The sequence below is a fragment of the Chiroxiphia lanceolata genome, chromosome 28, assembly GCF_009829145.1.
Source record: "Chiroxiphia lanceolata isolate bChiLan1 chromosome 28, bChiLan1.pri, whole genome shotgun sequence".
NCBI classification, from domain to species: domain Eukaryota; kingdom Metazoa; phylum Chordata; class Aves; order Passeriformes; family Pipridae; genus Chiroxiphia; species Chiroxiphia lanceolata.
In genome coordinates this window covers 50,336-75,421 of record NC_045664.1, presented here as the reverse complement: position 1 = coordinate 75,421, position 25,086 = coordinate 50,336, and the positions used below count along the sequence as shown (strand labels likewise).

At 60.4% G+C, this 25,086-nt stretch overlaps 3 protein-coding genes across 13 annotated transcripts; 2 read left to right on the top strand and 1 right to left on the bottom strand.

Annotated features, from left to right (window-relative positions):
• Window positions 1-884: 884 nt before the first annotated feature.
• Window positions 885-7,461, top strand: ZMIZ2 (zinc finger MIZ-type containing 2). 5 transcript variants are annotated; one of them, XM_032712695.1, is made up of 19 exons: window positions 885-918; window positions 1,634-1,755; window positions 1,926-2,040; window positions 2,132-2,334; window positions 2,420-2,612; window positions 2,694-2,945; window positions 3,022-3,195; window positions 3,287-3,352; window positions 3,427-3,598; window positions 4,189-4,333; window positions 4,811-5,021; window positions 5,097-5,202; window positions 5,377-5,534; window positions 5,622-5,689; window positions 5,849-5,917; window positions 6,033-6,277; window positions 6,358-6,533; window positions 6,650-6,862; window positions 6,976-7,461. In XM_032712695.1, the coding sequence occupies exons 2-19, from the start codon at window positions 1,706-1,708 to the stop codon at window positions 7,081-7,083; spliced, it is 2,724 nt and encodes a 907-aa protein (XP_032568586.1). In that variant the 5' UTR covers window positions 885-918; window positions 1,634-1,705; the 3' UTR covers window positions 7,084-7,461. The 5 variants fall into 5 exon arrangements, with proteins under 5 accessions (XP_032568586.1, XP_032568587.1, XP_032568588.1 ...); XM_032712696.1 differs by lacking the exon at window positions 885-918 and having other exon boundaries at window positions 1,547-1,755; window positions 4,811-4,889; window positions 4,965-5,021; XM_032712697.1 differs by lacking the exon at window positions 885-918 and having other exon boundaries at window positions 1,547-1,755; window positions 3,532-3,598.
• A 620-nt stretch (window positions 7,462-8,081) lies between these two features.
• On the top strand, window positions 8,082-10,242 carry PPIA (peptidylprolyl isomerase A). Its single transcript, XM_032712699.1, has 5 exons — window positions 8,082-8,238; window positions 9,226-9,256; window positions 9,363-9,451; window positions 9,653-9,825; window positions 9,927-10,242. The coding sequence occupies exons 1-5, from the start codon at window positions 8,170-8,172 to the stop codon at window positions 10,060-10,062; spliced, it is 498 nt and encodes a 165-aa protein (XP_032568590.1). The 5' UTR covers window positions 8,082-8,169; the 3' UTR covers window positions 10,063-10,242.
• Window positions 10,243-18,409: 8,167 nt separating this feature from the next.
• On the bottom strand, window positions 18,410-22,276 carry LOC116799577 (opioid growth factor receptor-like). Of its 7 annotated transcripts, none has more exons than XM_032712819.1 (6): window positions 22,081-22,276; window positions 21,937-21,974; window positions 20,952-21,056; window positions 19,675-19,767; window positions 18,816-19,149; window positions 18,410-18,513 (listed from the first exon to the last, which is right to left on the bottom strand). In XM_032712819.1, the coding sequence occupies exons 2-6, from the start codon at window positions 21,944-21,946 to the stop codon at window positions 18,429-18,431; spliced, it is 627 nt and encodes a 208-aa protein (XP_032568710.1). In that variant the 5' UTR covers window positions 21,947-21,974; window positions 22,081-22,276; the 3' UTR covers window positions 18,410-18,428. The 7 variants fall into 7 exon arrangements, 6 of the variants coding, with proteins under 6 accessions (XP_032568710.1, XP_032568709.1, XP_032568708.1 ...); XM_032712818.1 differs by lacking the exons at window positions 21,937-21,974; window positions 22,081-22,276 and adding exons at window positions 21,150-21,311; window positions 21,343-21,481; XM_032712817.1 differs by lacking the exons at window positions 21,937-21,974; window positions 22,081-22,276 and adding an exon at window positions 21,150-21,481.
• Between the last annotated feature and the right edge of the window lie 2,810 nt (window positions 22,277-25,086).

The following is a 25,086-nucleotide window of genomic DNA, read 5'->3' as shown; positions in this document are numbered from 1 at the left end:
GATCCCTGAGGCTCTTCTCTGGGTGTGTCCAGTGCAATGAGTCCAGTTCCTCCCAGTCTGGTGTCACACTTGCCCTTGCAGCTGCTGCCTCTTGGAGGAGCGATTTGGGGTGGCTGCCTGCCCTAAGGGCCCAGGCAGGTGTGGGGGTGTTGTGCCCCTGCCTCAGTTTTGCCTGTCCCAGGGGAGCACCAACCCCTGACTCTGAGCCCCTGCACCCACAGGGCTGGTGTTGGGTGCTGTGTCCTCCCGTGGGAGGCCCTGAGGGGTGGGGGCAAGGGGGCTGACCTCAGCTAGGAGTCGCTGTCGGCGGCCCTAGAACCGGCCCCTCGGTGCCTGGCGGGTCCCCTCAGCTGCAGGGCGGCGGCCGGGGGGTATGCGCGCCTCAAACCCCCGCACATCCGAGGCTGCCGGCACACGCGTATGCGGCCTCACATGTGCTGCGTGGCCACGTGGGGTGACTGTGCTGTCACACACCGGGTCGCACATCGCGTCACCCCCCTGTTACCCGGCACGCGCGGCTCCGCGTCCCCGCGCGCACTCACGCACGCGCACGGCGCCGCAAGCGCGCACCCCCCGCGGTCTCGCCGCCGCGATCACGGCGCCCGTCCCGCTGCCACACGCGTGTCGCCCCTGGCGCCCCGCACGCGGGGCCGCGCGCCGCATCACACGCGGCCACGCGCGACCCCCGCGCAGCCCGGGGCCCCCACCCCAGCCCCGCCCTCGGCGCTCGGCTGCCCGCGCGTGGCGGGGCGGGGGCGGGGCCCGCATGCTGATGAGCGCGCGGCCCCATTGTGCGCGACCCGGCTCCGCCCCCGGGCCCCGCCCCCCCCGCGGAGCCGCGGCCGCGCGCGGCCGAAGATCCCGCGCAGCCTCCGCGCGCGCCCCGCGCCGCCAGGGCCATCTTGGGCCGCCGCCGCGGTGAGAGCGGGAGCGCCGGGCGGGAGGACGGGGGGGACGGGCGGGACTGGCCAGGCCCCCGCGGGCCGCCCCGCCGTGCCGGGGGTGGCGGGGGCGGTTGCCATGGCAATGGGAGGGGGCCCGGCCTCGGGGCCTGCGCTGCGGTGCTGCCGGGGAAGGAGCGGGGGGGGGGGACGACTGTCACTGCCGGCGAGGGGCGCCCGGGGCCGGTGGCTCCGCGGTGGCGGCTACCGGGAGCTGGGGCAGGCCCGGCGCGGGTGTCCCCTGTTTCCGCGTCGTCCCTTCCCTCGCGGCCATCCCATCTCAGCCGCCCTCCCGCGGGGCCGGGAGGAACCGAAAGCGCTGGTGACCCCGCAGCCCCCCCGCCTCGCTGCCGGACCCGGATGGAAATACCCCGGGCGGCGGGGGGCAGTGCCGCGGGGGGACCGCGTCCCTGCCCCGGGAAGTCCCCGCGGTTCCTCCCGCCCGCAGGCGCAGGGGAAGCCCGCTGCCCGCCGCCCCGGGGGGGGTCTGACGCCGTGGTGGCCGGCGCGGGGGGGCAGCCCGGAGCGGGGGCGGCGCGTGCCGGCCGGCGCCCCGGGCCAGACTGGGCCGGACGCCAAGTCCCGGCCGCGGAGGCTGGGGGGGGGTCGCGCAGGCTCCGGGCTGCACCCCCCCGGCCCCGGCCCCTCCGGAGGCGGCCGCCCCTCACCCGCCGCTCCACTGCCTCCCGCAGCCCCAGTGACAGACGGTGCCGCCGTTCCGCAGCGCCTGCCGCGGCCTCGGAAGACTCAGCCCGCACCCACCGATGAGCTCCATGAACCCCATGAAACCCTCGCTGCCGCCTGCGCCCCACGGGTGGGCGCCGGGGCAGCGTCCCTCCGTCCCCCCATGCATCCATCCCCCCATGCATCCATCCGTTCCTCCATCCTCTCTCTTCTTCATCCCTCTGTTCCCTCCATCCCCCGGTTCCCTCTGTCCCTCCATCCCTCTGTCCTTCATCTTCATTAATTTGTTTTTCTTTCTAGTGATGGTTCATTTGCATACGAGGCTGTTCCTTGGCAACCAAGCACCAATCAGCCGCCGGGATCCCTCTCCGTGGTAACCACCGTCTGGGGTGTCAGCAACCCCTCCCAGAGTCAGGTACCTGCAGCACCCCCACCCCAGGGACCCCCAGCACTTGGGTGCCACTGCCCGTGCTTGACCCACTGCCTCCCCCCCCCCCCCCCCCCAGGTTTTTGGCAGCCCCATGGGCCCTGGGGGGAGCAGCTCCAATCCCCCGCTGCTGCCTGGCATGGCAGGCACCGGCTCGGGCATGAGCTCGCCACCATTCCTGCCACAGCAGCCCTTCGCTGAGGGGGCACCAGGGAAGGGGTACATGCAGCCGGGTGTCTACGGCCGCAACGCCTACCCCAGCGGGCCAGGCTTTGCTGCCAGGTAAGGCCAGCCCTGTGCCCCCTGGCCTGGCACGTGCCCCATCGCAGGGCCACCACATGCCCCTTCCTGCTTTTCTGCTCTCCAGCTACACCAGTGGCCCCAGCGGCCCTGGTGGGATTGGGCTCCCCTCACATGCTGGCCGGGCCCCCGCTGACTTCACCCAGGCAGCAGCTGCTGCCGCCGTGGCCGCCGCTGCTGCCACAGCCACAGCCACGGCCACAGCGACCGTGGCAGCGCTGCAAGAGAAGCAGAGCCAGGAGCTGAGCCAGTACAGCACAGTAAGAGCCTGGCTGTGGCAGAAACGGGGAGCTGACAGCTGCCCTGGCCCTGCCTTGACCTCCTTCTCTTCCCCACTGCAGATGGGCACAGGGCAGTCCTTTAGCAACCAGTTCCTGCCCCATGCTGGGCCCCGTGGCACCAGCATGAGCCCAGCTGGCATGGCAGGTGTCATGGCCCCCTCTGGCATTTCTCCTGTGAGCATGAGTCCGGTGCGGGCACCTGGCACCAGCTCCCTGTATGGTGGGCAACGAGTGCCCCAGCACGCCTACCCTGGTCCCCCCCCAAGCCAGCAGCTACCCCGCCAGAGCCTCAAGCGGGCGTACTCCAACGAGGTGAGCACTGCGTCGATGAAGGCTGTGGCGTACCGGGACCCCATTTCCCACTGGTGCTGACCCCCTGGCCCTGCAGGGGTACCCAGTGCAGCAGTACCTCCAGGGCGGGCAGTATGCTGTGGCCGGTGCCCAGTATGCCCCCAGCGCCCCCCAGTCCTCCGCTCCGTCCCCCTCCTACCCTGGCCACAGGCTGCAGCAGGGCATGGGCCAGTACCTCTCCGCTTCAGGCAGTGCTGGACCCTATTACAAGGTACTGCAGAGGGAACGGTGGGCACGAGGTGGGGGTCCAGGTGTCTGTGGTCCCCCGGTGCCAGCCTCTGGGGACCCTCCTCCTCCCACAGTCTGCTGACCAGTTCAACGGGCAGAACACCAGCTTCAGCACCTACAGCCAAGCAGCCGTCAACGGGGTGAGTCCGGCAGCAGGTGGGGTGGGGGCTGTGCCGGCCCGGCCGGGCGCTGAGGGTGCGCGGTGCCTCCGCAGCCGGGCCGGTTGCTGCCGGGGTACCCCAGCTCGCCGCTGGCCGGGAACCCCACACCACCCATGACGCCGGGCAGCGGCATCCCCACCTACACGTCCCCTGGTCAGGATGTCAAGTCACCCTTCCTGCCAGACATGAAGCCCAACATCACCCCCCTGCACCCATCCCCTTCAGGTAGGTGTCCCTGGTCAGGGGGACTGCCAGAGTGGGAAGGGGGGGACTTCACAGTGTGGGGCCCATTTCTGGCAGTATGACCCCCCTTTAAAGGCAGGGTGGGAGGGGAGGGGTGTCAGCACAGGGGGCGTGGCCATTGCCAGGGTTTGGGGCCAGTGGAGGCAGGTGGTAGAGGCTTGCTGTGAGGGTGGGACTGAGTGGGGTGAGGGGCTTATTAAAAGGGTATGGCCCCGGGGGGGGGGGGGGGGAGGGAAGGGTTGGCTTTATCAGGAGTGGTGGCTTTGGTGGGAGGGGCTCCTGTTCTGTGGGTGGGACCTCCTGGAATGGGAGGGGCTTGGATAGGGTGGGGTGTCCTGGAGTGGGAGGGGCCTTTGGTGGGATGGGCTCCTGCAGGGGGTGGGAGGGGCCTCTGCTGTGGGGGTGGAGCCACTTCGGGTAGGAGGAGCTTCCTGCATAGGGCTGTCTGTCCTGGGATGGATGGGACTGCTGAGGTGTGGGGGGCTTCCTGCGAGGTGGATTCCTGTGCAGGGTGCGGGGAGTGGCTAGGGTGTGGCTGGGGCACAGAGGTCCCTGCTGACGGCACCCCGCAGGGCCAGCCCCTGGTGAGGAGCTGCGGCTGACCTTCCCGGTGCGGGACGGCGTGGTGCTGGAGCCCTTCCGCCTGCAGCACAACCTGGCCGTCAGCAACCATGTCTTCCAGCTGCGTGACTCTGTCTACAAGACCCTCATGATGAGGTGCGGGCTGCAGGTGTGGTGTCACACAGCGCTGCTCAGGTGGTGCTGTGTGGCACCATGTGAGGCAGTGCTGGGCAGCACGGCTGGGCGCTGCATGGTGCCATGTGGCATGACAGTGTGTGGCCTGGTGTGGCTTGGCATGATGTTGTGCTGCATCATGGTGTGATGTGTGGTTTGGTTCGGTGGTATTTGCCATGGTTTAGGGTAGTGCCACGGTGGCTCAGCATGTCGCTGCAGTGCATGGTGGCTTGGGGTGTGGCTTGGCATGGCACGGTGGGACATTGTGTGGCTTGTCACAGCGCAGTGCTATGGTGCTGTGGAGTTCGTCACAGTGCTGTATGACAGGGTAGCGCATGGTGTGGCTTGGCACAGCAAGGTTCTGCATGCTGCAGTGCAGCACCCAGTGCGGGTGACACCCAGTGTGGTGGCTCGCGTGTGAGCACGCCCTCTGCCCTCACACACTCTGCCTGCTCCCAGGCCTGACCTGGAACTGCAGTTCAAGTGCTACCACCACGAGGATCGGCAGATGAACACCAACTGGCCGGCCTCTGTGCAGGTGAGTGTCAATGCCACACCGCTCACCATCGAGCGCGGTGACAACAAGACCTCCCACAAGCCGCTCTACCTGAAGCACGTCTGCCAGCCCGGCCGGAACACCATCCAGATCACTGTCACCGCCTGCTGCTGTGTGAGTCACGGCCGGGTCCTGGGACTGGGAGGGTGACAGCTGGGGCTGCAACTCAGCCTCCCCATCTCTCCGCAGTCCCACCTGTTCGTCCTGCAGCTGGTGCACCGGCCCTCCGTACGCTCGGTGCTGCAGGGGCTCATCAAGAAGCGCCTACTTCCCGCTGAGCACTGCATCACCAAAAGTGAGCACCCAGGTCCTGGAGGCCAGGGGCTGCAGCATGGCAGGGGAACACCCTGGTCATGGGCCACAGCAGGATGGGGGTGATGGGGCACTATTGCCCAGGTGCCACCAAAGTGCCACCCCATCCCATTGTCCCGGTTCTGACCCTTGGTGCCCCTTGCCCCCCCCTCCCCAGTCAAACGCAACTTCAGCAGTGGGACCATCCCAGGGACCCCAGGGCCCAACGGTGAGGACGGTGTGGAGCAGACGGCCATCAAGGTGTCCCTCAAGTGCCCCATCACCTTCCGGAGGATCCAGCTCCCAGCCAGGGGTCATGATTGCCGGCACATTCAGGTAGGGCTGGTGGTGGCAGGGTGCTGGGAGGTGTTCCTCACCCAATATCCTGCCCTTGTCTGGCTCAGCTGCTGGTCTCCCCCACAGTGCTTCGACCTTGAGTCATATCTGCAGCTCAACTGTGAGAGGGGGACATGGCGGTGTCCTGTCTGCAAGTGAGTGGGGGCTGCAGTGGGGCCATGCCCTGGTGTCCCTGCCTGCAGGGGAGAGGGGGTATGTTTCCCGTCCTGGCGGGGGGAGGGTGGTTCCTGCCTTGCAGGGGGAAGTTCCTGCCAGGGTTCTCTGCCCTCACTCTGCCTGCACCCTGCCTGCAGTAAGACGGCCCTGCTGGAGGGCCTGGAGGTGGACCAGTACATGCTGGGCATCCTGATATACATCCAGAAGTAAGTGCCCTTGCTCTGACTGTCCATCCATCCATGCCTGGCCCTATGCCATCACTGGGGGGGCTGTGCAGCAGATGTCCCAACGTCACCTCCCCTGCCCTCCTGCCGCCCTCAGTTCGGAACATGAAGAGATCACCATTGACCCGACCTGCAGCTGGAAACCCGTCCCAATCAAACCCGACATCCATGTCAAGGAGGAACCGGAGGGGCCAGTGCTGAAGCGGTGCCGGACACTCAGTCCTACTCACATGGTGCTACCCAACATCATGGAGATGATTGCAGCCTTGGGTCCCAGCTCTGTGCCCTTCCCGGCACTGTCGCAGCCTCCGGCAGGGGCTGCTGCTGACTACAGCACCCCGGGTATGGGGAGACCCATGGGGGACAGGACTGGACCCTGCCCCTGTGTGTGTGTGTCCCAATTGCCCCATTTCCTCTCATAGGTTCCAGCTTTCCAGGACCTGGGGGCTTCCCAGAGCCTTTCCCTCCCCCTGGTGCCCCTGGCACCCCAACACTGAGTGACTTCACACCAGGCCCCCCCTCCATCTCCTACCAGCCCAACATCCCTGGCGGCCTCCTGGCCCCTGAGAAACCCTCTGTGCCCCCTCTGCCCACACAGGTCAGCTGGGCTGCGAGTGGGGCGGCTATGCCCAGGCCCCTACATCTCACTGGGAGCACTGGGGGTCCCAGTGAAGGGAGGGTCTTATGGCCGTGCTCTCTTCCCCCCCTCCGCAGCTTCCCCCATCGGGACGGATGGAGCCATCCCACCCCCTGGTGCAGCCAGGGCTGCACAGCACCCCCTCAGGCATCCAGCCAGCCCCCATGCTGCACCCTCGGAGCGCAGTGGCACGGCCTCCTCTGGGACCCCCAGCCCATGCTGCTGATCTCACCTTCCCCCCTGCGCCCAGCATGGTCACGGCAGGTGATGGCTCGGAGCCTGCTCTCGACGTGAGTACCAGGGGGAGTAGCCAGGGGTCCCACTGCTGGCTTGGGACCCCAGCTGCTGTGGGGAGGTGGGCAGAAGCTGTGGGGGGCCAATCATCACACACTGCTGCCCCCAGCTTCTGCCTGAGCTGACGAATCCCGATGAGCTGCTCTCCTACCTGGGGCCCCCTGACCTCCCCAGCAGCAGCAATGATGACCTCCTCTCCCTCTTCGAGAATAACTGAGCCATCCTTGCCCCCCCCCGGGGCTGGGGGGCAGCACTGCATGCCCCTGCCCACCGCAGAGCTGGGATGCCCCACTATGGGGGCTTTCTCAAAGGGCTGCGATGGAACAGATGGGCTGAGCCCCCCCAGAAGCACAAGGCTGTATATAGTGTAGAAACACTACTGCCTCCCCCCCCTCCCTCCCCCCCCCGATACCTCCCTGTATTTAAAGGCAAGTGCGTCACTGCGGGGCTGCCCGTGCCCCCATATCAATGTGCAAATGCTGCTGCCCCTCATACTGCATGGGCCTGGTGTGGGTTGAGGGGCTCAGCCCCTGCTGCCCCCAAGCCCGGTTGCCCTGTACATCCCCGATGGCTATTAAAGAATCCTGCAGGGTCATATGTGCCCTGTCCTTTGTCATCTCGCTGTGGGTCTGACCCCAGGACCCCTCCTCGAGCAGCGAAGGGGGATCCCTACCCCTTTCCGGGCAGAGAGGGTGAGAGGTGTCCCGGGTGGTGGTGGGATCATGCCCCCTCCCCGGGCAGGGAGGTGGGGGGGGTCCCTCGGTGGCAGGGGAATTCCGCCCCCTCCTCGGGCAGCAGCAGCCCAGGCGGGCCGTGAACCGGGCCTGTGGCGTCAATCATTAACCGGGGCCGGGCGGGCGATGCTGCAGTCCCGCGGCGGAGGGGGAAAATCGGGTGTTTTCCCAGGGCGGGCGAGGGGCTGCCGGTACTGCAGGGCTGGTGCTGCCGCATCCCCGCCGCCCCCGGTCCTGCCGCGCACGACGGCCCGACCCCGCACCTCGCCTCCCAGTTCCCCGCACCGCGCATGCGCGCCGCGCCCTGCCCAGCGCCGGCCCGCGGCCCCCGCCCCACCCGCGCTTTTTTCCCTCCTTTCCCCCCCTTTTCAAACGCGGCGCCGCTGATTGGCCACCTGCGCTGCCACTCCGCCACTCCGCCTGCGCCTGTTGGCCGGCGCCGCGGGAGAGGCGGGCCCCCCCTCGGCCCTATATAAGGGGCGGCGGGGCGCCAAGCTCCTTCTGCTGCGCCGCGCTCGCCGCACGGATCCGTCGCTGCTGCCTCGCTGCTGCCTCGCTCCTGCCTCGCTATGGCCAACCCCGTCGTCTTCTTCGACATCGCCGCCAACGGCGAGCCCCTGGGCCGCGTCACCTTCGAGGTAGGCGCGGGGGGGGCGAGGGGCACCGCCGCCATTTCCTCACCGGGACGCGTGGGGCCGGCGGGCGGTGGGTGCGCGTGCGCGGCGGGGGCGCGTCCCACTGGCCGCGGGGCTGCGCGGCCCCGGCCCGGAGGGGCGAACAAAGGGCCCCACCGGGCCCGCCGCGGGCTCACAGCGCCGCAAGACGCGGCCCGACTCGCCCGGGGAACGGCGGTGGTGCGGTGCCAGCGCATGGGCGCACCGTCGCCCGGGGGAACCCCTCTGCCCCCTTCGTCACCACCGCGCTCGGTACCGCCGTTTCCCCCTTCCCGCCGGGCCCCGCTGGCCTCGCCGCCGGCCGCCTTCCCGCCGCGCCGCCGCGGCCCCGCTCCGCCCCGCCCCGGGGCCGGGGGGGGGGCGCGGCCGCTCCCCCCACTGCGGGTCGGGGCCGTGGCTGCCGCGCCGCCATTTTATCGCGGGGCTCCCAGAGCACCGGGATGAGCCGCGTCGAACCCCTGGGCGATGCTTCTCGGGTCTGAGGATGCTGGCGGAGAGCGGCGGCAACCCGATCGCCACGGGACTGTCGCTGGAGGGCGAAGCATTTGTCGCCCCGCCCGGGGCGCGGAGCATCCGTGGCACGGCCGGGCCGGCTTCGGGCGCCGTGGCTGCTGCAGAGCCGGGGCTGTGTGCCCGCACGGATGGCGCATCCTGCCCAAAATCCCCCCGGAGCCCTGGGAGGCGGCGCGCGCCCCGCCCGGGAAGGCTCCAGGCATATTAATTTAATCCAGGCCAGCCAAGCGAATGTTCGTTGGTGACATGTGAAGTGCGATGGTTTTGAGTTGGAGCTCCCACATATCATCGTCAGGCAGGGAGGGCTCTGCAGCTGCGGGCATGGCTAGGATCCACCTCCCGGCAGCGGGTCCCTGCAGTCTGGGGGTGGCCCTGGGGAGCGGGGAACAGTGGTCAGTCACCACCCCAGCCTGACAGATGTCTTTCCTTTCTTTGCAGCTGTTCGCAGACAAGGTCCCCAAGACAGCAGGTTGGTAAAACAGCTCTGGCCACACTGCAGCTGCATCAAAACCAAGTGGTGTTCTGAATTCTGAACAAAACAGGCTATTCATGGTGATTTTTTTCTTCCTTTGCAGAAAACTTCCGTGCCCTGAGTACTGGTGAGAAGGGATTTGGCTACAAGGGGTCCTGCTTCCACAGGATCATTCCTGGGTTCATGTGCCAGGTGCGTGGCATTCCCACCGCAGTGGGGAGGTGGGTGGGTGGGTGAGGTGGTATGTCACTCGTGGGTTTTAGAGTTGGATTCTGGAAGATTTGGGGTGGGAGGGCAGCTCTGCCTCCTGCCTGCAGTGTGTGGAGGGGCCACTGCTCCCAATTCCGGGGTGCTCTCCTGCACCTGTGACCTGAAATGCCAGTCTCTCCACAGGGTGGCGACTTTACACGTCACAATGGCACTGGAGGCAAATCCATCTACGGGGAGAAGTTCCCTGATGAGAACTTCATCCTGAAGCACACAGGCCCTGGCATCCTGTCAATGGCCAACGCTGGCCCCAACACAAACGGTTCCCAGTTTTTCATCTGCACTGCCAAGACTGAGTGGTGAGTTGGGGACTGTGGGAGGACAGGCTTGGGAGTCCCCAGCTGGGAAGTGTCCTGTGGGGACATCGGGGACCAGCTGTGTGACTGGTGTTTCTCCACAGGTTGGATGGAAAGCACGTTGTCTTTGGCCGTGTCAAGGAGGGGATGAACGTGGTGGAGGCCATGGAGCGCTGTGGCTCCAAGGATGGCAAAACGAGCAAGAAGATCACCATCACCGACTGTGGGCAGCTCTCGTAGACCCTCTTCTTGCCAACTGACCATTCCTCGGGCAGCCTGGGCGCTGTGCCCCGCTGCAGCTCACCCGCTCCTGCCCCGTTCCCGACGTACTGCTGCCTTTCTACTGGGTCTTGGCCCCACATACACGGTCCCACTGGGCCGCAGTTACCTTTGAGTCTAAATAAAACGAGTTAACCCACAGCAGCCCCCTTCCGTCCCCCAGCTGGAGCAGGCCGGGGGGGCTGGTGGGAAAAGAAGGAGGGGGTACCAGCTGGTCCTGGCACTGAGCTGATCTGTGGGGGTCCTCAGTGCTGCATCTAGGAAAGGGCCCCCTTTCTCTCCTCTACCCACTGCTGTGGGACTGCAATAAGTATGGGGACGGGTGGTGACCCCCACCTTTGGGTTCCTTGTGGGTCTCTGTCAGCAGGTGACTTTGGGCACAGCTGGTGTTTGCTATGCTGTGAAGGTGGGACTCCCAATGGCTCCAGTAAGAAGAGTTTCAGGCTGGGAGGATCCCAGTGCTCCCTACTACAGCAACCCAGTTAGGGGGTGGCTCTCTGAGATCCCAGTGGTCCCTGTTGGGGGGGTTGTAGTGATCCCAGTTTGGGGGTGCCCAGCTCTGATAAGATCCCATGTTTGGCATAGTCTCAGTTTGCAGTGGGGTGATAAATGTTCCCGATTCATGCGTGGGTGCCCAGCTCCTGAGTGATCCCAGAGCTTCCAGCTTAAAGGATGCATGGATGGGAGTAGACTAGTATCCTGTGGGCCCAACAAGGGGAGGTCTGCCCCTTTGTCCCACTTTCACCCACAGTACCTGAAGGGCACTGCTGCTCCCCCCACCCCTTCCTGCACGTGGAACTACACCACAGCAACCCCCGCAGGGTCTGCCTTGGAGCGAGGCCTTGATGTGTACGAGGTGACCCCAGTGCTGGCAATGCAGTGCACAGTGCGAGGGGAAGGTGAAGCTGGCAGCAGCTTCTGCTCCATTACCCTCTGGCCGGGAGCCACTGGGGTCAAGGGGCTTCAGAGGGGCCTGGGGTTGCAGACAGGCCAGGGCGCGGCAAGGCCTTTTGGTGGCGCACCGGGACAGCGCAAGGGAAGGTTTTTTTGTGCTATACTGAGGCACCGCTGCCATTCCACGCAGCATGAAGGGGGTGGGAGCTCTGGGGGTGCTGCAGCAGGCCGGGGGGGGGGGTGGGGAACGACACACATGGGCTCTGCCACGACTTCATGGCTAGTGCCCAGTGCTTCCCTCCAACCTCAGCCCTGTGGGGCTCTGGGCCCTTGGTCTCCCCCGTGGACCCTGGCACTCCCTTGGGGACACTCCAGCCCGGTTGAAGGATCCCTGCAGCTCCTGCTCCCCACCAGTGTCAAGTCCCACAGGGGAGGACACCTGTCTCTTGCCCCCACTATGCTTCCCCACACCTAGGACAGGCTCCCGGCATGACCACACTAGCGCTCCCTGGGAAGAGGAATGTGAACTTCATGGAGCTCCCCCTCCCCAGCAGCAAGACCAAAAGTGACCTCTGGCCTGTGGCAGCCAGTCACGGCCATTGGGTCCACATTTAGCTGCAGTTCATCTGCTCTTGGCATTTTCTTTACGAGGTGAACAGCTCTCCTCCAGATGGAGAGTCTACTCACAGCTCTGAGAGGAAAGAATGTTGAGCAGCAGCATTAAATGCAAGCATGCTGTGATGGGTTGATGAAGGGAGAAGATTTGTGCTGCAGAACTTCCTAAAGATCATTCCTCCAAAGAGGAAGACACAGGTGACTAGCAAATGCAGACACAGGTAGAAAGACAAGTTACACCAAGCTAAACCAGAACACTGCTCAGGCCATCAGCTGAGGGTTTCCGGCACTGACCAATGACCTGAGACCAGGACAAATCACTGCAGTGTGCCAAATTTGCCCAGAAATTGAAGTTGTTTGGCCAAGACCATAGTATGGCCTTCAGCATAAATGGAGGTGAACACAGAGCACTGTTTCCTCCTCAGCCTAGGGACCTTCTTCTGCCTGCCCCAGTCCTCAATCTCAACCTTGTACTAGTGTCCCCATCAACAGCATTGCACCACCCCATGCACTGTCCAGTATCTGCATCCCACACCTCACAAAAGAACTGGTGAGTTCCTGGGTTTGCTGCCATTTCAACCTAGATAATTGTGCTGCTGCTCTGTGTTTATCATTCTGCCATTAGTCTGAAACCACTGATTGACCCCTGGAGCTGTCCATGAGTGGGTTCTGTTCTTACAGGGTCTGCAGGGTGCTGGACTGGTCCTGCAGAACCCAGGGGGTAGAGGCGGATGAGAGGGGTGCCTGCCTAAGCTGGGTAGGGCCAGTTCCCAAGTGCTCTGGGGGGGATGGACTGGTTTTCCAGGCACAAGTAACAACTACTGGTTTGTGGTCTCCCTCTTAGGGAGTTTGGGGCAGGCAGCCCAGCTGTTCTGGTGGTTTGCACCTTCTCTATCCTCTCTTGAGCGAAAGGGTGCCTACTGTTTGTAGCTGAGAGGCTGGTCCATATGGATGGGAGTAGGACATTTCTCTCTGAAATGCTGGAACTCCTGGGACACTTTCTCCACAGGGAAGATGAAGGAGGAAGAGATATTGTCTTCATGCTCCTGGAGCTGATGAACCACTTCATCCACCATGGTTGCCACTTTGTCTCTCCAGGCTGTCACTGCCAATGAGCTGGGAAATGAGAGTGGTGGCTCCGTACGAAGTTCTTCCACGTGGGTCATGTGCACTGAGCTTCATCTGGCTCTGTAGGCAACTGTGTGTTGTTCGTGTCATCATAAACCGTGTTGAGCATGGCCAGTTCCTTCAGGTACTGGATACCTCTCTCCATCGTGGTCCACTTGCCTGGGCAACATAACAACATCTCCCCCGTAGGAATACCTTTTCTTCACTCTTGGCAGGAGTCACCTTCAGAGGATGAGGGCCTGTGTCCCTCTTCCAATTGCCTTGTTAATGCCCCCTTCCCTAGAAAGCAATCCCAGCTGCTTGGCTTCCCTAGTTTCTAATTCCACGATACTAACCCAGTTATTCCAGCATTGGAGCAGCCAGGTGATAATGAACCCACCTGGATGACAGCTGAAATATTTTCACATATCCCACAGCTCACTGAGGAACAGGGATTGAGTGGTTACCTCTTGGTCTGCCTCTTCCTCCTGTTCCTGTGATAACCCTGCTTTGGACTCCTTGTCCTCCTTTCCTAAATGAGCTGACATGCATGCCCATTTCTTCTTGTGTCTGGGGGTGACTTGTCCCAGCATTGGCTGGGGCTCTGGTTCATCTGCAGGGTCTGTTGCGTGGGCTGGAGCAGCCACAGGGCTTATCCAGGCTCATCCCCAGCATAGGCAGCAGGGCAGGGAGGGGATTCTGACCCTCTGCTCTGGGGAGACCTTACTGCAGCTTTTCAGTACTTAAAGGGGCTTATAAGGAAGATGGGGACAAACTTTTTAGCAGGTCCTGTCGTGATAGGACAAAAGGTGATGGTTTTAAACTGAAAGAAGGGAGATTCAGGCTAGATACAAGGAAGAAATTTTTTACACTGAGAATGGAGAAACATACAGGTTGCCCAGAGAAGCTGTGGCTGCCCCCATCCTTAGAAGTATTCAAGGCCAGGTTGGATGGGGCTTGGAGCAACCTGTTCCAGTGGAAGGTGTCTCAGCATCCTGGGACAGTCTCATCCCAGTACTTTGTGCAGCTGCTTCTCTGCCCCAGGGACAGCACTGCTGTCTGGGCCATTGTGGGGGCTCGCTCATTTACCTGACACCAAATCCTGCTGTATCAGGAGTGGAGACCCACCAGCATCTGCCTGGAAGATGAAGCTCTTGGGCAGCCCTGCCCAGGACTTGCTGCCTGCAAATTCACTTGGATAAGGAAAATTCTCATGCTTCTGGAGTTCGCAGATGAAAGAGAGGTTTTGGCTCTGTGTCTGTGTGTGTCTCATTGTCAGGGAGATGCTGTGCCTGCTGGAAAGGAGCTGCATTTTTCTAGACCACCTGCCTGTGTCCCTTGGGGAGGGCAAACGAAGACAGTGTGTTTGCCCACAGTGAGAGCAGGACAAGAGTCACTGTTCTAGTGACTCGAACTGCTCCAGAGGTAGTTTTCCCCGAGAGCTTTGTCTCCATCTCAGATCAGTTGAGCCAGTGCCATCTTCAGGAGTCGTAGGAGAGCCGAGGAGTTGCGGGATGGCCTCTCTCTGGGCACATCCAGCACCAGCAAGGACTTGTTCTCTCTAGGTGTCATTGCCAAAGGGACAAACCAACTCAGATCCTTTAACTTAACAGCCCCCTATTCCCCTCCAGTACCTAGGGGATCCCTAGGTCCCCAAAGTAGCAGTGGGATCCCCAGCCCTCCAATGGCATCAGTGTGTCCCCCCACTTCAATTCCCAAGGGATCCCCAGACCCCAGTGGCATCAGTGGCCCCCCTGGCTGTGCTGCAGTACCCTAGGGACCCCCAGTCCCCCAAGAGTGGCAGTGGGACCCTTACCCCACTGAGGCATTCCCCTGGCACCCGCAGCCCCACTGCAGGCAGTGGTGGGGACATGGGGACACTTCTGGACCTGGTCCTGGGTTGTCAGCACCTTGTCCCTGTGAGGGACAGCGCCCCCCCAGCCCATCTGCTGGGCGGGCTGCAGCAGCAGGTTTGGGTCCATGGCCACCCCACCATCACCCTGGGGAGGGACCCCCAGCTCCACACGCAGCCTGGTGGGACAGGCCTCCATGACCTCTGTGGTGCGCAGGTCCTGCCCCCTAGGAGTGGGAGGGTGCCTCGGGGGGTGACAGGCATCCTATTCCCCTCCTCTCCCAGACCTGGGGGGGGCGATGGAGTGCTTCAGGCCCTCACTGCTGGGCAGCTCCCTTGGCTTGGGCTCCCCACCCCGGCACTGCCACTAGTGTTCAACGGCCCCGCTCTCTATTTCCGCTCCATCCCCATCCCCTTCCCCTATGTCCCCCACATCCCTGGTCTCCCCCTCCCCATGTGCCCCATCACCCCCATGTCCCCTTTGTCCCCAGCCACCCCTTCCCCATTCCTCCCACTCTCCCCATGTCCTCCGTCTTCCCCCATCCTCCCCATCCCCCTGTGTCCCGGCTCCGTCCTGCCCCCGTTCCCGGTTCTGCCCCCCGCGGGGGGGTGGGGCGGTGGCGGGGCTGCAGTTCCCGCTCCGAACCTCCGGGTGGCGCCGGAGCTCCGCCGCCGCTGTAGCTGTTTAGGGGTTCTGGGGGGAAGCCATCAGGACCCGTCAGGCTTCGTGGACTGACAGGGATCCAGCTGGAGCAGATTCCGCACAAGTTCAGGGGCGAGTGGGAGCTGATCATTCTCACAGCTCAGGGCACTGGGACCCTCTTAGTCTGCCATCCGTGTTGAAGACAGAGGCAAAGAAAAAACTAAACATCCCTGCCTTGCCTCGCCTCGGTCCCTGTTTGTGAGGTGACCAGACTCATCCTGGAACAGGCATATGTAATTTCTGTGCTGGCTTTTGCTATTGATGCATTTAAAAAAGCCCTTTTTGTCATCCTGCACAGTATTGGCAACTCCAGCTCCAGCTGAGCTTTGGCCACACAAATTTTCTCCCCACAGCGGTGAGCAGTTTCTCTGTTGTCATCCCACATCACCTGACCTCACTCCCCTTGGGCATACAGCTTCCTTTCTTTGCCTTTGCTCCAGAAGTCGTGATGGGTCTGCCTTCTTCCAGAAGAAGATCCCTGCTCAGGAGGTCCTGTTCAGCCAAGGCTTCTGCTGCACCTGCTTGACTTCTGACATTTGGGAATTGCTGCTCCTGTGTCCTTAGAAGGTGGTGACTAAAAAGTGGCCAGAACTGATGGACCCCAGCAACCTCAGAAAGGTTTTCCCAGTTCCCTGAGCAGCCTGAAGTCTGCTCTCCTCATATCCAGGGTTGAAATTTTGTGGCACTTTTCCTGGTGTCACCAGAGATTTTAAACTTGGTGGCTTCATAATTGCTGTGGCCACGATGGCTTCTAAGTGCCACTTCACCCATGAGACCCTCTCTGGTAACAGGGAACAAATCCCGGAGGGCACCTCTGCAAGTCAGCTCCGTGAGTACCTGTACAACAAGGTCATTGTCCAGGGACTTTAGGAATCCTCTGGACCTATTTGTGCCAGCTGCGTGGTGTTCCCAGTTAACATCTGGAAAGGTGAAGTCTCCCATAAGGACAAAGGCAGTTGATTTGGAGGTGTCAATCAATGGTCTCATCGTTGGGTGGTCTATAGTAGACTCCCACAGTGACATCTGCATTAGTTGTTTGTCCCTTTATCCTTACCCAGGACATCCCAACCCCTCTAATCCATACACCACCTCCCTCTACTCACCTGCCCTGCCTTCCCCTCCCGGAGGAATTTGGGCAAGAAAACTGCTGCAAGAGGGGAAAAGGACTCTGCAGTCCCAAACTCCTCCAGTTAGCTCTCTGAGCAGCTTTGCATCTCCTGGAGACAGGTCAGTGCCGGATATCTCCCTGAGACTCTGGAGGAAGCCTATTGTCCTTTCTCAGAAGGAACCAAAAAGGCTGAGAGAGAGAAATAAACAGAGAAAGGTTTGGGTTTGAAGGGACTTTCAAAGATCATCTGGTCTACCCTTCCACCTGCCATCAGGCAGTACACCTTCCACTATCCCAGGTTCCTCCAAGCCCTGTCCAACCTGACCTTGAACACTTTCAGGAATGTGGCAGCCACAGCTTCTTTGGGCAACCTGTGCCAGGGCCTCACCACCCTCACCACAAAACATTTCTTCCTTATGTCTGATCTTACCCTGCTCTCTGGCAGTGTACAGCCCTCACCCATGGTCTTGGCACTGCAGATCCTGGTAAAAAGTCTCTCTGTGCCTTTCCCATAAGCCCCTTTGTACACTGAAAGGTCACAACAAGGTCTCTCAGAGCCTTCTCTACTCCGGACTGGACACCCCAGCTTTCTTTGGGTTCTTGCGCAAGAGAGAGGCTCCAGCCCTGGGATCATTTTCAAGGCCTCCTCTGGACCTGCTCTGACAGGTCCAGGTCTTATTTGCACTGGGGGCCCCAGAGCTGGATGTGGGCTCCAGGTGGGATCTCCAGAGAATGGAACAGAGAGGGAGAATCTCTTCCCATCTATGGGCCACCAGGAAGAAAATTCAGTCCCTCCATGACTAAAATAGAACAAAGGGTCTCTGTCATAGTTAGCAGCAGCTATGTGCTTAGTTCTGACTTTGCACTGTGTGGTGGATTTGGTGGGCACACATCAGAGGTGCTGGGGCTGGTCCCCAGTCCCCTCCCAGGTTATTGTTTGTCTCTGTCATGATACATGGCTTGTATGTGTGTGCTCTTTAGGATAAACCTTTTGCTCCCAAGAGCACACAACCACAGCTCCCCTGACCTACCTCCCCCCTGCATCAGCATCTCCTTCTTCCATGTCATGACATCTACTGTAATTCCTTTCCCCTCCCACCTCTGTGACAGCCACTTCCTCTGGACACTCCCTGTATCACAATACCCCTGTAGCCTGTTCCCTGGAATATCAACCCTCTGCTGCAACACTATTAAAAAACAACCAACAGTAAAATTTTGAGCCCAAAGCTCAATTTCAAAGGCCAAAACATTGTTTTTGATTATTTTTCAGATCCAACCCCGAGCTCGATCACAAACCCTTCTTTATACAATGCAGTCTCAAAGTAGAGAGAGCAGCAACACTTTTAACTCCCTCTTAACTCTACATCCTTGAGGTGTTGCTGCCACCACTGCTGGGCTCAGCCTTGGCCAGTGGTAGGTCTCTCCACAGGAATGATGGTGGACCTGGGATGAGACTGGAGATGAGGGGCAGGAGGGTTCATGTCCCTAGGGGTGTTGGGGACCTGGGGTGGGAACAGGACCCCGTAACAGGGCTGGCATTGATGTCTCCAGTGGGGGCTGCAGCTGGTACCCAGGGATGGGGGGCTACTGTGTCTGGGGACAATGGGACCAGGGGTGGGAATGGGCTCCTCTGATGTCACTGGGTCTAGGACTGATGACCCCAAAGGGAATCAGGAACTCGGAATGGGGAGCTGAGGGGGGGTTGACAGCCCTGGGGGTGTTTGGGACCTGGGATGGGGCTGGGATTGATGTCCTCAGAGGTGTTTGGGACAGGGATGAGGCTGATGGCCCTGGAGGCTATCGGACCCCCATGGTACCTGGGATGGAACCCCATGGTGGGACTGGGGGTGGAACTCATGTTCTCAGACCATGCTGGATCTGGAGGGGATGTCCCTGGGGATTCCAGGTTTGGAGATGGCTTTATGACTCCACAGTGGGCCTGGGTTTGTGTCCCTGGGGGGGCCACAGGTGGGGACTGAGGGGTGCTGGGGGTGGGCCCCATCCTGGGTTTGCTGCTGGTAAAACCCAGTCGATTGTGCTGTTGATCTTTATTTAAACGCTCCTGCAAATATTCTGCTGGCTTCTGCCCGGCTGTTGGGGCGCTCAGAGCCGGCTCTCGAAGCTGCGAGGCGCCTGCGGAGAGAGGAAGCTGCTGAGGCCCCGCCATGGCCGGGGGTGCAGGGTGGGTGTGAGGGTGCGGAGCAGCACTGGGTGCCCCGAGGGGTGTGGGTACCCGGCTGCACAGGGGAGCTGTGGGCACAGAGAGCTCTGGGCAGAAAACGGGGCACCAGCTCACAGCACAAATCTCTGCCGAGTTTGGGCAGTGGCAAACTGGGCACCCAGAGCACTTTAGCTCAGAAAGCCCCATGGCTGCTCTGGTTGATAGCAGCCATCCAATACCAGTTTGGCAACTCCCCCCAGGCCCACCAACTCACCTTCTCCTCTTCCTCCACAAGTGGAATACACAACACAGCGCCATCCCCAGCAGCACTGAGCCCAGGACAGCCACGATGCCTTCTATGCAGTACGTCTGGAAGGTATCAGCACCCACAGAGTTTGGGTCTGCCCTGCCCACCACAGCGTTTGGATCTGTCCTGCCATCCACAGTGTTTGGGTCTGTCCTGCCATCAACAGCATTTGGATCTGCCCTGCCCACCACAGCAATTGGGTCTGTCCTGCCATCCACAAGGTTTGGGTCTGCCCTGCCCACCACAGTGCTGGTGAATCTTCTGCCATCCACGGCGCTGTTGAGGCTGAGGCTGTTCACACCTGGAGGAACAATTGTGCACATCAATGTGCCCTGACATTGCCAGAAAATGTTCTTTCCCACTTTGTCGGCATGTCTGAATGAGGGAATATCCTGGGTGGCAACATTTCTGTGGCTTCAGTAGAAGCCAAGGAAAGTCCCAAAGGCCTTGCAAGTCCATGCTCTCCAGAGCCTCTCTCTCTCTCTCTCTCTCTCCTCTCGGCTTCACTTGGGCTCTGGAGTGGCCGGAGTCCAGTTCTCCCAGTGTCTGTCTTTGCTCCCCGTTCCTGAGGATCCTTCACATTTGTCCACAGTTGTTCTTGCACTCTGGCCAGGGATGGTCTGACTGGGGCAGCCGTAGCCCCTGGGACTCAGCTGGAGCCACAACTGGCAGCAGAGATTCTGGACCATCCTTGCAGCTTGCCAACACCTGCAGGGTCCCTGCAGTGAGGCTCTGAGGTGTGGGCTGGGGAGGCTATGGCATGTCCCTACATTTATCCAAAACCTCTGCTGCCCCACTGTGCCGGTTAGGAGTGACCTGTACCCACCTCGTGCTATCGTCTTCAGCTGTCCAAGGATTTCATGTAGCACTTTGGATGTGTCCTGGGAAGATTGTCCCCTTCCGTCTTGATACTCTGGACCTTAATGGAAAGAACAAAGTTACATTTCTGCCCCAGCAAACCCTGGAAGCAGCACTCAGGCTGTGCAGTCAGTTAGGACTGACCCGTGACCCTCTCCAGCGCAGGGTCCAGCCAAGAAGCAGGAAAAGCCCTTCCTGTGTCCACAGCTGCAACCAGACCCCCCATGAGGAGCTCCCATCACACCTTGGGGCACCCTCTGTCCTGACCGAATAGCAGAACGGGGGAGGGGATCATGGAACAACATGGTACACCCAGGCTTTGCTCCCCATTCCTGTGGATCCTTCACATTTGTCCACAATTTCTCTTGCAGGCGCTCACCTTCCCTTTCCAGGCTTGGTGGGTGCTGCCTTGATGGACGCTCTCTCCGACCCTGGGGTCACCCAGCGTCACCACCCCAGCTCTCCCTCCCCAGCCCAGCACCCACACTCTGAGGGGACACACTCAGGCCCTCAGGAGACACCCGAACCTCGCTCTCTCTCGCTGCCCTTTCTCCAGCATGGGCAACGCTTGCCTGCTCCCAGTTTTCAGGTCATCTCCCATGTATGGCCCCTGGCAGGACTGCCCAGTGCCTGGATAATTTGGAAAACATTCCTCCAACCCAGAGCGGGGGCCTTCCCCAGGACTGGCCTGAACTGCCAAGGATCAGGGAAAGGTAAAGCCTCAGCGTGGGTCAGGCACAGAGGCTGCAGGAGGACGGTGCAGGGTCCCCCCAGGTTGTGCTGGACCCGTCGGTGCAGCCCTTTGGACCCCAGTTCCCAGGAGGGATCCCCTCTGTTGTACCAGGGCCTCCAGGGCCTCCTGGCAAGCTCTGGGATGCAGGTGCTGCAGGAAGGACATTCAATCCAGAGTCACATTTCCTGTGATCTGCTGAGTGGGGTCCAGGTGACCTAGTTCCCTAAAGGGCAAAGTTGTGAAATCCCGGAGAACAGGATGTGGGGGGCAGTGAGCCTCTCCCCACATCCACAGAGGGTGTGAGTGCATGTTCCTGGCACAGTGACGGCCACAACCTCCCCCGTCCCTTGGCGACAGGGACCCCGGTTGCTCCTGGTTGCTGGCAGAGCTCTGGCTCTGTGCTGACAGTTTGGCTGCTGACACGAGGAGCAGCAGCAGCAGCAGCGGGGCAGGGCCTGCAGACACTTGGGATCTCGGCGGATGCTGCCAGGTGGCCGAAGGACAGCGATTACCTGACACTCCTGTTGGCTGAACGGCCCCGGTGTTTTCCCCAGGGACTGGCACTGCCTGATGGCCTTCCTGAGGTGCCTCCTTATCCACAGGCTCACGCTCCAGAGCTTTAGAGAGAAAGTGTGTCAGTTGAATTGCAAGTCCCCATTCCTCGTGGGGATCTGCCAGAGCTGGGGGCTGGCCCTGGCCTGCCCACCTACCCACTGCCCACGGTCGCCACGGAGCAGCCCCGACACCCCTGGTTGGCAGGGCCACCAGGAGGAGGATGAGGGCCAGGGCCCACTGTGCCTGCACCATGCTGTCACTACTGCTGCTGGCCCAGCTGGTACTGCTGGAACTGCCACTGCTGGCACTGTCACTGCTCACTGCTGTCACTGTCACTGCAGGCACTACAGGTACTGCAGGCACTGGCACTGCTGGCACTGTCAGTGCAGGCTCTGCTGACACTGCTGCTGCTCCTGCAACTGCTGGAGTGATGCCTGTGGCACCTGCCCCACACTGCACAGGAATGCCTGGCCTTGTGACTTCATGGCCTGGCTTTGTCATCTCATGGTGGGGCTTTGCCACTGCATGGGAGGCTCCTACCCTCAACATTCCACCATCTCCACGAGAAGCACAACATTTCAAGCTGCTGGGGAGGATTCCCAAGGAACAGGGAGCCAACCCCAACAGACTCAATGCTCTTTGGGTTGTTTCTTGCAGAAGAGTCTGGAGCTGCTCCCTGGCAATTCTGCTGTCTCCAGCAGAGCGCAGCACACTCCCAGAGATACCTGCCAGGAGTCACAGAGACCTGCCTGACACACACCTGCCTTCAGCAGGAATCAAACTCTTCAACAAAACACCCAGGAGGATTCTTGGTCTCCTGCCCAAGCCTTCAGCCACCTCCAGAGGAAGTGAGTACACTCTTGGTGGTGCCCAGGAGGAATCCTGGGAGGCTGCCAGACATGAACTGGCCTCTAACACGGACACAACAGGCACATGACCTACCTGGGGGCATCTGCGGCTACTGCCCACGGCTTCAGTTGCTGCCAGATGAAACCACAACACTCTTGGAGATGCCTGGACATAGTCCCAGGGAACCTCCAGGAAAGGACCTGCCTCCAGCATGGGCAAAACACTTTGGCTTGCAACCTTGGAGGGGTCTGGGGCTGCTCACAGCAGTGCTGGCTGTTCAAAGATGGACAAAACACATCCAGCTCCTGGTGCTGAGCACAGAAACCACAGCAGCAATGCAAACGTGTTCCAGAATAAAGCTGGTCCCATTCCCTTCCCCCCAGCTGCTCCCTCCCTATCCCAGGCTCTGGGGCTCTTTCCCTGACGTGATGCACAGAATCCTCTCTGCTGACACTGTCATCAAAGCTGTGAAATCACAATTCTGGCCTGTGGTTGAGCTGATGCTTTTGCACGAGGGGCAGCCAGCACTTGTCATGCTTGGTGATGCTGGCACTGGCACCGCTGAGGTGTGAGGATGTGAGCAACTGGGGGCTGGGGTGGGAGGTCGGGGCTGTCGGGAACGGGGCTGCCTGGGCACCGCTCTATTGCACGTCCCGTGCCTTGCAAACACATCCCCTGTGCCTTGCACACCTGCACCCCACTCCACTGCACACCTGCACCCACATCCATATCACACCTGTACCCACCCACATCACACCTGTACCCACATCCACATCACACCTGCACCCCTCCATATCACACCTGCACCCACATCCATATCACATCTGCACCCACATCCATTGCTCTACTGTACATGCTTTGCCTTGCACCCTGCCCTCCCCCCCCCCACTCCACCAGGCCTGTCAGGCCCCCTACATTGCTCATCTCTGTATCTGCCATCAGAGAACCCCCACCTGGGTCCCCTCCCAGCCCCCCAGGAATGATGACATCACCCCACACCTTGTGTGTGTTCATCAGGGTAAACTTTCACTCCTGGGAGCCTGCCCAGCCCCACACATTGGCATCTCCTTCTTCCATGTCACAACATCTACTGCAATTCCCTCCCACCACCGTGATAACCCCTTCCTCCAAGCATTCCCTGTATTGCAATACCCACCCCAGCATGTTCCCTGGAATATCAACCATCTATTGCAGTATTATTAAAAAACAAAAAAGTGAAAAGTCAAAACAAAAAAGTTCAAGCCCAAAGCTCAATTTCAATCCCAAAGGATTATTTTTTATTATTTTGCGGATCAAACCTCAAGTTTTCCAAGCACAAACCCTTATGTATATGATGAAGCCTCAAAGTAGGGAGAGCAGCATCCCTTTTAAATACCCAAAGCCCGCATTTGGGAGACCAGGGTCAATTAAAGGTCCAAACTCACAATTTTGGACTATAAAACCAGACCTAAAAGTTCCCAGATTTATGCTTTAAAGTTCAAAGCCTCATTGAGAGGGCCAAGACCATAATTTTTAAGGCCCAAGGTCTGATCCGGAAGATCCAAAGCCTCATTTGTGGAGTCAAAATCCTTCTTTTGAGAATTCAAATGCTCCTTTTTGGCCCCATACCTTTTTTTTTTAACTTCCACAGCTGCCCTGTTGGGGATTAAAGACCCCTTTTTGGGATTTGGGCTGCAATTTGGAGGGCTCAAAGCTTTTTTTTATCCAAAGACCTATTTTCTCATGCCCTCATAAGTAAGGTAGGTCCTAAGCTACTCTGGTGAGAGTGCTTGTCCTGCCCTCTCTATGCTAGTGCATGTGTCGCCTCTGTCACACATCAGCTCCAACAGTCCGGCTGCTGGGGGCTTCACTACCAGACCTTTTTGGGCAAGCTTGGCTCACCTCCTCAGGCTCTTCCCTTCTGCTCCAGGGGATCCAAATTCACACTCTCAGCTTTTTCAGTGTGGTCCACACAGAGACCCAAATGAAGAACAAGATTGTGATCCTCCAGAAGCCCGTGTTCTGTCTTGCATTAGCCATAGTCTCCTGGACAATAAGGACAACTTGACCAGTCAGACAGCAGGTTAAACCCTGGCTGTCTGCAGGGCTGTGGTGAAGGGGGATATTGCATCCCTTTTCTAAAAGCAAACAGCCCCCCCCCCCCCCCCCCCCCCCCACAGCACAGGTCTGAACCCAGGGTGGCCCCATGCACTGGGTGATGGCTGTAATATGCAGCTCCTGGGAAATGCCCATGGCCAGGCCCCGGGGGAGTGCCTCTGTCCCTCTCATGTGGTTTTCCAGGAAATAAGCAGCCAGAGCCTCTGAATTATGCCAAAGTGGCTGTGGAGGCCTTTGTGTTCCAGAGAAAAGTGGAAGGTTGCATCCTCAGCACTACATCCCTCCTGTCCCACTGCCTGGGGAAGGGGGAGAGGATGACCTTTGTCCTGAGGGATGTAGAGGTGCTCCTCAGTGAAGGTGGGAGATGGCAAATGAGATTCTACTCTGGTGTCCTGGAGAGGATGACTGGGGAGAGGCTCCAGGAAAGGGTGGGCCTTTTGTTTTTTCCTGTGCTTGGGCAGACCCACAGCAGTTCCCCACCACTGCTGGCAAGTGGCCCACCAGGACGTGGTCAGCAGCTCCAGCCAGGTGGGAGCACAGTTCCACCAGTTCTTGCTGCTCTGAACTCCTCCACTCTTGGGCACCTTGGCCACGTTGAGGATGTCCTGGCATTTTCACATTTTTCTGCTGCAGGTTCTCCAGCAGCTAGACGTGATGGTATCCCGTGGGGTACCCATGGTTTCCATGACTGGAAGAGCAACAACTCTCATTTGTGTCTGGCTGGTGGTCATTCCTGTGAGCAGACCTGAGGGAACAGAGGAAGGATTTTAGGGGACATTTGCTTCCCCATCAAGGTCAGGAATCCTTTACTGGGTGATGTCATCTCCCAGGATAGTCCTTGGGGATGGGGCACAGATGACTTGGGAAAACAGTGGCCTTTACAACCAGTGCCAAAACTTGCCTGTGAGCAGATGACCATGGCAAGTGGCAAGGGCTGGTGGTGGTGTGGATTGGGCTTGCGCTGTCTCTGTTTCCATGTCCGAATTGGAGTTTCTGCCCGCATCACCGCACAGGGATTCTCTTCAGGGCCTTGAGACATGTCCCTGGTGGGGACAAGTGGAAGAAAAAACAGGACTTGCCACCTGTCAGGTGAGGCATGGAAGGTAAAGCAGCTCCCATCTCATTTCCATTAGCATGGGCAACTGG